Source organism: Anneissia japonica, unplaced genomic scaffold (assembly GCF_011630105.1).
Source record: "Anneissia japonica isolate Jap-2015-1 unplaced genomic scaffold, ASM1163010v1 scaffold502_len386481_cov162, whole genome shotgun sequence".
NCBI classification, from domain to species: Eukaryota; Metazoa; Echinodermata; class Crinoidea; order Comatulida; family Comatulidae; genus Anneissia; species Anneissia japonica.
In genome coordinates, this window is record NW_022756308.1 from 59,982 (window position 1) to 73,732 (window position 13,751).

At 34.1% G+C, this 13,751-nt stretch overlaps 1 protein-coding gene across 1 annotated transcript in view; it reads left to right on the forward strand.

Annotated features, from left to right (window-relative positions):
• Positions 1 to 6,090: 6,090 nt before the first annotated feature.
• Positions 6,091 to 13,751, forward strand: part of LOC117124164 — a 14,915-nt gene continuing 7,254 nt past the window's right edge. Inside the window, exons 1-5 of the mRNA XM_033270312.1 lie at positions 6,091 to 6,220; positions 8,864 to 9,654; positions 9,829 to 10,456; positions 10,879 to 10,995; positions 11,857 to 13,460. Coding sequence (XP_033126203.1) covers positions 8,872 to 9,654; positions 9,829 to 10,456; positions 10,879 to 10,995; positions 11,857 to 13,460 — 3,132 coding nt within the window. The 5' untranslated portion in view covers positions 6,091 to 6,220; positions 8,864 to 8,871. The remainder of the gene's footprint in view (positions 6,221 to 8,863; positions 9,655 to 9,828; positions 10,457 to 10,878; positions 10,996 to 11,856; positions 13,461 to 13,751) is intronic.

A 13,751-nucleotide genomic window follows, 5' to 3' on the forward strand; every position in this document is an offset into this window, starting at 1 on the left:
TAATTTTGAAATTGTCTGTTTTTAGGTTAAGTAGGCCTAATATTTTAGGTTTTTTTCCTGTATTTTTAATATATGACATGGTTTTTACTATTCTTTTTAAAACTATAAAATAATTGTGGATAAATTAAGCATTTTCTGAAGGGTAATTTAGAGATCAATCAAAAATTAAAAAATTCAGAAGATATTACGTGCAAACATGTATAACCACATGGCCATAACTAATGTATGTATCATAATAGAAAAAGAATAAAAATTAGATAATTGAATCTAACATGACCATTAATTAGTTTATAGATAGAGAAGCGAAAGACAGGGACACCCAGCAAATGCACATTATTGCAAAGGTAGACCTATATCTTATGAATGTTATAATTTTCCAGGAGAATAAGATAGCAACAGTAGACTAAATAGGGGTCTACAAATTAGGTCAATCGAATGATATGCCATATCTCAATCATAAACATGGGTAACGTAGCTCCTCCAAAAATATTTCAATTTTACCTGACTGTTCTTCGATACATTCACCACTTTCTTTCATGTCCATATTCTACTCTCAGAAATAATTATTTTGATGGCATTTAGAATGTTATTATTTAACTACCGTTACTATTAGTGTTATTGTTATCATTCTTCTTCTTATAATAATTAATAATAGGGCCTAATAATAATAACAATATAATAATAATAATAATAATAATAATAATAATAATAATAATAATAATAATAATAATAATAATAAATATTTATATAGTGCCAATTCAAAATGTATCAAAGGCGCTAAGCGAAGAAGTAAAGCAAGTCAACGTTTCAGTATAAAAAAGTTTTAAAATTTTTCTTAAAAGAAAGCAAATTAGACTAATCGCGAACAAAAAGCGGCAAGAAATTCCATGTAAAGGGGACTTGAAAAGAAAAAGCACGGCTTGAACATAAGCTTTTGATTTGCCTTTACGAGACGGAATTGTCAAGAGAATTTTAGATGAGGAACGAAGATGGCAAAGAGGCATTGTGTGGTGAGTAAGAGATATATATTAAAATGTGAGTAAATAAAGAGATTGATGAAAGCAAAGTGACTTGAAAGTCAACAAAAGTAACTTGAAAATAGCACGTTGTCTTATATTGACCCAGTGTAAATTTTTAAAGATGGGATTTATATGATGATGGCGAGGTGTTAGGGAAACAATACGGGCAGTAGAATTTTGGACTCTTTGTAAACGCAATTGTGACATCAGGTAAAAAGATAAAAGAATTACAATAATCTAATTTTGATGAAATAAAGGCGTGAAAGTGTTTCGACAGATTTGGTGAGAATTATTATTATTATTGTTGCTGTAATTATTATTATTATTATTATCATTTATATTACTAATATCATTATTATTATTATTATTATTATTATTATTATTATTATTATTATTATTATTATCATTATTATTGCACATACTGTAGTTTAAATTTGTATCATATTCTACTCTCATAATTATTTTGATGTCATTTAGAAAAACACTTTTTTTCTTTTGACTTTTTTATTTATTATTTATTTATTATTATGATTATTATTAATTATTATTATTATTATTATTATTATTATTATTATTATTATTCTTATTATTATTATTATTATTATTATTATTATTATTATTATTATTACTACTATTATTACTATTATTACTATTATTATTATTATTATTATTATTATTATATTTTATTTTATGTACATACAGTACCGTAGTTTAAAGCAAGTTATAATATGGTAGCTGACATAGGCCTATGTATAGGGAAGACTTTTCTTTGTTTCTACCATCTTCTATGACAACATAAAAATTATAAATTATGAATTAATTGCCCACCATCAGTGTTGCCTTGTCTGGATATAGGCCTACGACAGGCTATTCCTTCCCAGCCATCTTTGCAAACACATTCACCGGACCTCTTGCAATACCTGGTGTTTTTTGGAATACAACTACAATTCTGACTGCAGTCAACTCCATAATTCCAATCAGGACATGGATTTTTACATTTACTTCCTCTCCAGCCTTCCACACAGTTACACTTCCCATTGGTCTTGTTATAGGAAACAATGTTTTCTTGTTCGCATGTATGTATTTTGAGGCAACATGCTCCATAGAAAGGGTCGGGGCAGCTGACATTACAATAACATCCATGCAATCCAAAATGACAGTGGCACACCGAAGAATGGTTGGTGCAGACATAGGTGGTGTTGTGTTGTATGGACTCCGACCTGCACTCACATTGTTTTTCACATTGTGGCCCAAACCATCCCGGTTTACAGACACACACACCAGAAGCACACACTGCAGAATTTGGTGGATTAGAGGAGGACAGTGATTTCACAGACATGATTAAACTCAAAATGCCAATGGTTACCTATAAACACGCAATAAAATTATGATCACAATGGATACAGCACTATAGAAATACCGTATTTATTCGAATTAACGCCCCATTTTGAATAAACGTACTGTGGCGCTTATTTTTTCCTCGAATGAACGCCCTTTAACAAAACTAATGGAAGCAACATCATTCTCAACAAATTCTATTAATATTCTATTCCAGTAGAATTACAATTTTTCGAACCTGGCTGGGATTAAAAAAAGTTATTTTGGCGGTAATTTAAGTGTTGTAGTTCCACATTTACAAAGAAACTAAGTTGCGTTTATTTGAGTGTCATATCCATTTTATACCAACAAAATAAAATAAGCCCCCCCCCCCAAAAAAAAAGCCCTTCTCAACAACAATCTTAAGGGCCGTTTATTCAAATGGGAATACTATTTTACTTTTCAACTTCCTACCATAAAACATAACCAAGTATACTTCGACATAGGCCTAGCGAGTAATTACGGTAATTAACTAAAATAATTCTGAAATTTTTATCCTCTATCAGCTAGCCAACAGGACGACTGGTAACGATAAATCTACATAGTAAAGTTTACACTAGGTAAAATCAAAACAGTGAATATTGACAACAATAATATTTGTCCAAAACTAATGCATACATAATTTGATACGCAATGCTGAATATAAGTTATATATTGTTTAATTTTAAAGGAATAAAACGTGTTCTTACCGTAGATATATACATTTTCACTTCTGTCTAAAATCATGGAGCCAAATATACGACAAACAACACAATTGTTTTTATTTTTTGTAATGAAATGGCGTTCTTGTGATGTTGTTTTAGTGAGTACGGTACTGTATTTATGTTTCAGTGAAGTTGGGTCTCGGTTTTGCTACAAGGGTGTTGGACACTGTGCCATCGTCATTCTCAGCTTCCTGTCAATCAGCTTATTTTATACTGTATTTTGTTAAATTTGAAAAAAAATAGACTTAAATTTATTTATTTCTATTAATCTGAAAGAGCATACATGAAAATACAGAGATAATAAATTGTATAATGCACATTGTACATGTCGCTTGTACATTTAGCATGTCTGAATAGCAGAGGACACAACTGGCGTTCTGCGGCGTCAGTGATAATCAATAATGATGATGATGATTCACTGAAAAAATTTCCCATTTTTCGATGGTTCACTCGATTATGTACTAATGAGGCAACACACGTGGTTACGTGCTTGTGCATTCTTTTTGTTTTTGAGCCTGCTCTAATGGAAAAGGATACAAGGATAACGGAAAATATATGTTATTATTTTTATTATTAAATGCACAATTATTTAAAAAAAAAAGACATGAACTGTCTTACATATAATACATTACACTAAATCGGATGTAAATGATTAATGACTCAATACTGGGAATTTCCATTTCTATATCAGTTTGTTCGATCGTATAGCAATATAGGTCCGACTGTATTTCTGATATGTTTTAAGAAGAAAACAATTGAACAATATCTCAGGTATAATGTTTAAATTGTTCTTAAACTGAGGGGATATTTGCTTTAGGAAGATCTGTGCAAAGCTATTGAATAGTAAGGCCCAATTGAATACTGTAGACCCAACGGAATTGATGACTGGGCCTGTAAAGGGGTGTCTACAGTATAAACTGATTCTCTTACAGATTGTATTGACAGTACGCTGGAATCATGAAGAGAGAATAGACCTAGATTAGACATAAGGTAATATTTTAGACAACTCGCATAGGCAAATTATTTGTTTGTAATTAGAAAATTCGACCAATTTTGCAAGTCAGAGATTATAAAATTTATTTGGCCATGAAAATCGATCAATAAATGTACACCAGGTCCCCCCCCCCACCATCCTCTGTTCTCCTCCACTGCTGTCAGGAAATGCGTATGTAAAAAAATGACCAGGCGAAGTTTTAGCCTGATTTATCTTGGAGTCCTGCAGTTTGTCTGTTAGACGTTAAACTTTAAAACTAACTTGAAGATCTTATTTTGATAGGCCTATTATTGTTTACCTTTTGCAGTGTTATGTTATTGCTTGCGCCGCAGACTATGCTGGCTTTATCAGGTGCAGTATGATTACATTTAGTCTATAGGTCTAGTGCACGTGCTGTTTTATCCTCAAATGGATGCTTTGTCGTGAATGTTTGGGTCGCGAAGAAATTTTGATGGGTCGCGCAATCGCTTCAAATAAAAATAAAATTATGGTAGCAAACGAAAGTACCGACAAAAAAAAAAAACAAAAAAAAACCCGATGAATGTGAGTAAAGCGCTTGGTTCCACAAAATCGCTAAACGCTATAGCCGACAGTTTTCGTTGACACTAATTGGTTGGGGGGGGGGGGCAGCTTTCCCGATTACCACGGGGCCTGCGACGTAAGAGCAACGATTGCAGTAAAAGAACTGTAGCGATTCTTATACGCGATGAAATATATGGTTCATATCTGAATTCCATGTATTAGATGAAAAGACTGAAAACAGTGGCCCTATAACTTGAGGATCAATATTGCCGCTCCAAAGTCGGATTGATTGAAACTTTCTGTCGAGAAGTAAACAATCGCATAACGGGTATTAAATTTGGTGATCATTTTTTATGTAACAAATATGTACACTTTCAAATTTTAATTCCCAAAAACTGATTCTGAACCTATGGTACAGAATAACTTTCTTTGCTGTCAACAAAACTTCCTGAAAATAACAATATCGTGAGTAGAATTTCTTTAAGTTCGAATAAATATTGTAGTAATTACTTTTCAAATAAAGTGTTAAACAATACTTGGTGTGTTAGTGTCATTTATCTGTCTAAAGCTGTTTAAACACATGTAGAAAATAAAATTATTAAAAAAAAAAAAAAAAAAAGAAAAGAAAAGAAAAACTAGTGCGTGCTTCCAGTAAACACCGATATCTCTCGCACATGGTCAAAATGTAAATGTACGTCCTCGAATATAGAAAATATCGATCGAAGTAAAATACAAGGTATAACTAGGTATTTTTATACTTTTTACATTTAAATGACATCTTTCTTTAAATTAAAACATAAAATTAAATAATGTAAGGAAACTATAAATTCAAGGTAGTGGGTAAATCAGCCAAACCTGACCACAATAATCAGGGACGCGTCCAGGGGAGCCGCGCCCCCCCCCCCACTCTCCTTTGTACACAGTGTTAAAATGTTAAAGCTTGTTTTTGAGCCAATACAAATTCTTTCCTGTGATCAATGGATACTTCTAACTACGTATGCATCAGTACTCGTTATACACAGGTCTAGGCCTACTATAACACATGCTTAAGCGTGATTTTTAAAAATCCATAAATCCCAGGACAAGTTTTTTAAGATACAGAAACGTGATACTGTATGGTTCAGTTTGGTTTTTATCCTTTTTTATAATTATAGTATTATGTATAACGTGCTCTGACGCATATTTACATTATTATTCAAGTATTCATTTTGAGTGATCCAAGGAAAGAATTTGTATTGGCTAGCAGGAACAAGCTTTAAAATACTAACATTGTGTACAAAGGAGGGGCAAGCCGCAGCTCTCGAAGCCCCCCTCCCCCCACCCCTCCCTGGATACGTCCCTGCATACATGAAAATAGAGACCAAAGACAATGTAGTATTCGCAGATCAAAGCATGACTGAGTAACAGCAGCGAAGGCACAACCGGCGTCCCATACATTACTCGATACATGCCAATTTTCATTGACTGCATGACGCACTGTAGGAAATTCCAGCCTTTGAATGGTTTACTCGATTACTGCAGGGAGATGTAACACTGCAGTAAACGTGTGCATTTCTTGTTTTTGAGCCTGCCCTAATGAAGAAGAAAACAATATATCGGACAATGTATGCTTTTTGTATTTCTGCATACTCAATAGGCATGTTTTAAACATGCCTATTGACAGTAACTGTTTTACGTATAATACATTTAATCGGATGTCAATGATTAATGACTCAATGCCGGGAATTCCCATTCTTTATCGGTTCATTCGATAATGTAGCAATATACAATAGGTCCTGCTGTATTTCTGACTTGCTTAAAATTGTATTGGCCTAAAGGAGAAGAAAAAAATTGAACAATATCTCAGGTATAATGTTTTAGCTCTCCTTTAAACCTAGGGAATATTTTGCTTAGGGAGATTTGTAAAAAGCGAATGAATAAGGTCCAATTGAATAGACCCAATGGGAATTGACTACTAGGCCTGGAAAAGGGGTGTCTATACGAATCAATAGACATCTTGAAGGGATGACAATCAACCCAAGTCAGGGGTGCGTAACCAACAGAAATCAGATAAGCTTTAGGCTGAATTCTTGTCCTCATGTTATCTAAAAATTCATAACTCTATAACAGAGGGTCGTATCACATAAATTTTTTTCTGGAAAATGTTCTCAAAATATTATTCTACACCACTTGTAGCTAAACGCTCATACAGCGGGCATCTTGACCTAAGAAAGTTATTTGGTAAGGCCCCATAAACAATTATTAGTTTATCACCTTCCAATCACTTTTGGTGAAACTCGGATTTTTTTTTTTTTTTTTTTTTTTTTTTTTTATCAACATATATTTTTACTGTATTTCAAACTGTCGTTTTTCCATTATTTCACTTGAAAAGCTCAGGATTTCTTGCAAATATGTTTACTGGTACAACAAAAACATATTTTTTTTACAAATTTGATTCCATTCTTATGACTTTTTATATAATGTGTCCCGAAGCATTGATTTACTTGTGAACATCGGTAAAATCTCCCTCCCTCATCAGTTTTTTTATTCTTTGATAGGGTGATATTTTTTATGGGGCTATCGACATCGTAAAAGTGATTATTAACCTGTCGAAAGGTCATTTGATGGGTTTTTTTTGTTTTTTTTTTAATCTTAGGCCTAGTATCGGTGTCCAAACTATTAATTTATATAGGCTAGGTCTATCCAATTCAAGCCAACATTGGAAAACGTTTTAAAATAATATTTGTTTTTATTCCCCGACGATTCTCCAACTTCCCTGACGGGAAGGGTCCCCATCAAATTGGATTTCGCATTGAATTTATTTGTCCATAAAAGTCGATTTAAATGTACCCCAGGCACAAGTCCTGCTCCCTCCTGCCCCGTTCCCCTTTACTGTTGTCTGGAAATCTTTATGCAAAACAAAATGACCAGGCGGACTTTAGCCGGGGACCTTATTTTCTTGAGAGTTTTGCAGTCTATGTTTAATTGTTAGACGCTAAGCTTTAAAACTTGAAAATCATAGGCCTATTATATTTGTTTACCTTCTGCAACGTTATGTTATTACTATCAAATATATAGGAAAAGGAAAGATAAGAGAATAATAAATATTGATTTATATTTATGAAATATATATATATATATATTTGTATATAATGTGTTTACGATGCTACGCTAATTTTTAGTATTAGTAAAAAGTATTTATTTGAATAAATGCTCCTCGAATAACTTCCCTCTCTCCTAGAGCCTCATTTAAATAAAACCGCTCCGAGCGTTTATTTTTCCCTCGAATAAACGCCTTTTCCACCCCTAAAGGAGGAGCGTTTATTGTTTTCAGAAGGGTTTGTGAGGGGCGTGTATTCGATGGGGCGTATAATGTACCGTATACGTACCGGTATATACTCAAATAAACACCCCTTAATTTCACTGTAAATACGGAAATACAACACATAATTTACCGTCAAAATGTGTTATTGCGTGGTCATAAAGACTTATTAATCTCAACCACTTTAAAAAAAATAGAATTCTACTAGAACATTAATAGAATGTGTTGAGAATGATGTTCATTGTTACTTCGATTATATTTTTTTAGTTATTTAGGATGGAGTTTATTCGAGGAAATAAGCTCCTCGGGGCGTTTATTCGTGGACCATTGTTGTTTTTCAGTCGTTTGCCTTTTAATTCAAATACATTTAATAAGAATGTAGCAAACTGGACTAGCTGTATATAGTGAGTGCATATAGCACTAAAGGCCTATATATAGCCTTATATCACTGTTCCGAGTACTTGTTTTCTCTCGTGCTACAACGGCTCACCTTTGTAAGACATATACTCGTCACCATTACTGACGCTTGTACTTTCAAAAGCTAAGGCTGTTGCCTTCACATACACTCATCCGTCGTTCTGTTTCTCTTTGGAAATCATTGCCTTCATACTGTTTTCCTTATGTTTACCAACCTTCACAACTTAAGTTTCTCGTGAAACAATAAAGTTTGACATATCTTTTCTTATCTTAATAATAATGAAATATTGTCGTCGTTATATTTATCGAGCCATTTTTACACTTGTATAATTAATTTTGTTAGGCATTTGCCAACGGAAAATGAATTTCTTTATTTGTATTTTACGAGAAAGACAATAAAGTTCGAAAGTTATCTAAATTAAAAATACTGTAACTTTATTTTACGAGGACAATAAACTTATAAAATTAAAGTTAGTAATTGTATGAATATTTAGCTGTATCACAAGGAAGTGTATCACTTGTTTTACAGAAACCAAAATGTCTGCCAAGAAGAAAATTTCCAATAATGCAGTTGCAATGACTGACATTGCATCGGTACCTGTGAGATTTCCAAACAAGACACAAAAGCAAATGAAGTCAGCAGATATCTTACGAAAACCACAACCAATCACCGACAAGAGAATTAAACCGACTTGTGACCAGTTCGTTTTGGACCCACATCCCACTGGAGCTGAATTGAAAATGTGTAATCTCTTCAGACACCCTAAAATCAATCACGACGATTTCCTGGTTCTCCACGTTCACGTCGATTTTCCAGGCAAGAATCTGTTTGAGTTTCTTTCTAATGGATTACTTGTAAGCCAAAGGCCTTACAGAGGAAAGCCAAAGCGGTACATATTTTTTGGTCACAGTGCTTCTCAACTAAGGAACAGAACTTGCTTCTTGTACGACGAGAAACTTGGCGACTTTAATGATATCATACAAATGTTTGGAGATTTCAGCTGCATCAACAACGTTGCCAAGAGGGCAGCACGTATTGGATTGTTGCTCTCTACCGCAAACGAGGTGCTACAACTGCGAGATGATGATATCACTAAAGAGACAGACATAGAACGAGATGGATATAACTTTACAGATGGTTGTGGGTCAATATCAGTAGAATGTGCGACTAGAATAACTGAGGCAATGGGTCAAACGGAGCTGTATAAACACCAAGTTCCTCCAGTTCCATCGGTCTTTCAAATAAGATTAAAAGGATGTAAAGGAGTGTTAGTTGTTGACCCAAAGTTACCTAGAGGGATCAAGATAAGAAACTCATTGGTAAATATCTTATTTATATAATTATAATGTATTGTATCAGTGCATAATGATAATAATAATAATAATAATAATAATAATAATAATAATAATAATAATAATAATAATAATAATAATAATAATAATAATAATAATAATAATAATTTTATTTTAACCCTAGTTTGTATTGTACTGCAGGAAAAGTTCTCTTGGAAATTATCTGAGCCCCACATCCTTGGAGTGGTTGATGATGGGATCTCCAAGCCATATGCGTATGGTAACCTAATTAAGCACTTCATACGGATTCTGTCAGCTCTGGGTGTTCCGGATAAAGCGTTTCTTAAGCTACAGACATCGTTCTTTGAAGAACTACACCAGCTGGAAAAAGACAAGTGGATAGCAATTAAACACTTATACATAAGTGGGCGTTCTGATCTTGCCGAAAGAGTGATATCCATGACATATGATTACTGTTCCAACCAAGAAATCAGAGAAAAATTAGAGAGCATTCGAAGGAAGGTCTTTGACGATAGAAAAACTGGTGCCTCTGATAAGCTCGAACGAACCAAGAAGTCTAAAGCTGAAGGCCTGAACATCAGAGCAGAGTTGTCAAGGAATGTCTTTGGGGTATGTGATAACTCTAACACACTCGAAGAAGGCACTGTGTTTTTCCAACCAACCATACGTGGAAAACCCGTTGTTATTAAAGGGAGAGTAATCGTTGCTAAAAGCCCGAGCTATTATCCTGGCGATATTAGGGTACTGACATGTGTAGACAATAAACACTGCAGACATCTTGTTGACTGTGTGGTCTATCCCGTAAAAGGCAAGTCAATTTTTAAGAACAGAATGATTACTGAAAAAACACAGTTGACAACATTTAAATTGAATATTCATTATACAATAACTCGAATAGAATAAAACATTTACTGTATATCTGTCCAAAGACAGTGGCCCGTGTTCTGCTTTTATTCTTTCCTGTGGCTGAATAATGATTCTGCCTGAATATTATGAATAAACGTTTTACAGCAGAATTGACATTGTAATTAAAAATATATTAAATAACGATTCTGTTCTATGCCGATACTCATCAACGCTTGTTCAGCATATAGATGTTTACACATCTCACACCCCTTTGTTATCACAATTTGTTTTCAGTGTGTGATAGACCTGTGTACCAATCAATGAACAACTAGCATCTTTGAGATAATAAAAAATAATATAATTATAAATGTGTTTATAATTCAGGAAAAAGACCCCACTGTGACGAAATTGCAGGAAGTGACCTGGATGGCGATAAGTACTTCATCTGTTGGGACCCAGATTTGGTTCCAAAACAACACTGGAAACCAACATCCTATCAAGGTAATCTTACAACTCTGTGTCTTTTCTCAAGCCCAGAGATTAGAATAAACCCTAGAATGTGCATAAGAAAAACAATAATGAAAGTTTCAGATGTGGTCTATCCCGTAAAAGGTAAGTCAATTTTTAAGAACAGAATGATTACTGAAAAAACACAGTTGACAACATTTAAATTGAATATTCATTATACAATAACTCGAATAGAATAAAACATTTACTGTATATCTGTCCAAAGACAGTGGCCCGTGTTCTGCTTTTATTCTTTCCTGTGGCTGAATAATGATTCTGCCTGAATATTATGAATAAACGTTTTACAGCAGAATTGACATTGTAATTAAAATTATAGTAAATAACGATTGTGTTCTATGCCGATACTCATCAACGCTTGTTCAGCATCTGGATGTTTACACATCTCACACCCCTTTGTTATCACAATTTGTTTTCAGTGTGTGATAGACCTGTGTACCAATCAATGAACAACTAGCATCTTTGAGATAATAAAAAATAATATAATAATAAATGTGTTTATAATTCAGGAAAAAGACCCCACTGTGACGAAATTGCAGGAAGTGACCTGGATGGCGATAAGTACTTCATCTGTTGGGACCCAGATTTGGTTCCAAAACAACACTGGAAACCAACATCATATCAAGGTAATCTTACAACTCTGTGTCTTTTCTCAAGCCCAGAGATTAGAATAAACCCTAGAATGTGCATAAGAAAAACAATAATGAAAGTTTCAGACGTTCACTAATAAAGTAAATCTCTGATTGTTCCATTTTGTAGAAATATTATATAAGATGTGTGGTCATGAAATTTTAAATAATCAAAACATCTACAAACACTTTTATTTATTGTCTTTAGGAGGGAAGTCGAAAACGCAGAGTAATATAACTACCGATGACCTTATTAGGTATTTCGCTTATTACGACGTACGTCTCGTTGGAAAGTTTTCAAATCTCCTAGAAATGTGGGCCGATATTGCTGGCATTGATTCACCTCAATGTATGGCTCTCGCTAATTTATTCAACCATGCCATTGACGCAGCCAAAACTGGTGAAAATGTTAAAGTTCCAAAGAGTCTGATGGTAAAATCTCGGAAAGGTGAAAAGATGTTTGTTTGTGAGAAGATGGTTAATAATGCCAAATGTTTGAGTGGGGACATCAAAGAAAGTGTTCCCAAAATCGAGAAGGAGATGAGAGAGGAATATGGTGAAGAATCAGAAGAATATTCAACTTTTGTCGATGCTGCTTCACTTGTCTACAAGGCAAGTTATACTGCTCCTCTTGACGATATAGACGTTAACAATCACGACTTGGCATTACGGCGTAGTAGAAGTGGGATCGTAAGACTCCTAATGCTAAGGCATGATCTAGAAATCCGTGAAGAAACAACTGTATTGTCAAATGAAATAATGGACGCGTCCGAAGAGACCATTTCTTCTTTATTACAGAAAAACAATTGGCCTGCCGATGACTTTAAACTTTTTCGGATGCTGTACAAATGGTGTCAGAGACATGAAAAAATGAATCTGCTTTCGAGATTTTGCCAGCTAATTGACTTTTCGACATTCACGAGACTACAGAGAGAATTGGCAATGGTTGATTGTCCAGATAGCATTGAACAAATCCAAGGAAGGCATTCTGGTCTTCAATCTTCGTCCATTTTGTCTGCGGAAGATGTTGCTAATCTCAACTCTGAAATATCACCAACAAAATGGTCTTTGGTGTACACAGTGCTAAACCAAGATGAAGAAATATTTTCATGGGAAGATATCTTAAGTAAGATGTCAGATGATCTTCTGAAATTACTTGTGTGCAAGTTTGACCTCGGTGGCACCTGGGTCATAACAATTTTTGTACCGGGAGCACTTGAACTTTTGCAGACGTCAAATGACACTACAACCTTGCCTGATCTGAGAGCATTTGTGTCAGTTCACGGATTTAATTCTCAAAATTGTATAGTAAATAAAGAAAATGTTGTACATGCAGTTCTTTTGCGTCGTAGCAGACTCCAAATCTACCCTGCTGATCAATCTACAAGAAATACATTTATTTGTATGATGGAAGAGGATGGTCGTACCAAGATGAGTGTTGCCCTTCAGAATTTCTCCAGTGGATTTAAAAGACGGTATCCAGATATATATCTGAGGCGCGAACCAATCATATCCTGTGAAATATTTCTAGGATTTTCGGATGTTAGGCAGTTACCAACCTATTTTGTAACAGACACAGATCCTCCGGAATTAAATCCAGAAATAGAACCTCCTGAATGTCCAGACTTTTTATATCGCCAGGAAGAATTTCCTGTTGTATCGAGTTCACGAGAGGCACATACTGAACATTCTAGGACCTGGTTTCAAGAGGTTGACAACAAATATAACGAGCTGAAGATGTTGGCAGCAAATGGAACGTTACTTAACTCGCAACTTCAGATGTTGTTTGCAATGGCCAACGGAGACTCCGAAGTAAGTCATCATGAGATCGTGAGATTCGGTAATCAATTATATTCAACCCAAATTTTAAAGGAAAGAATGAACTGTGACCTGCAATACATTGGATATTTATTTTTTTGGAAATAAATGTATAAAAAACTTTAGAAATTACATAGTATAATGTAAATTTGGCAGTTATCATGCTCCAATAATATGAATGATGATGAGGATAATGATGTTTATGATGATGATTGGGGCGCTTCGAGACATTTCACTACGGCATAATAATAATAATAATAATAATAATAATAATAATAATAATAA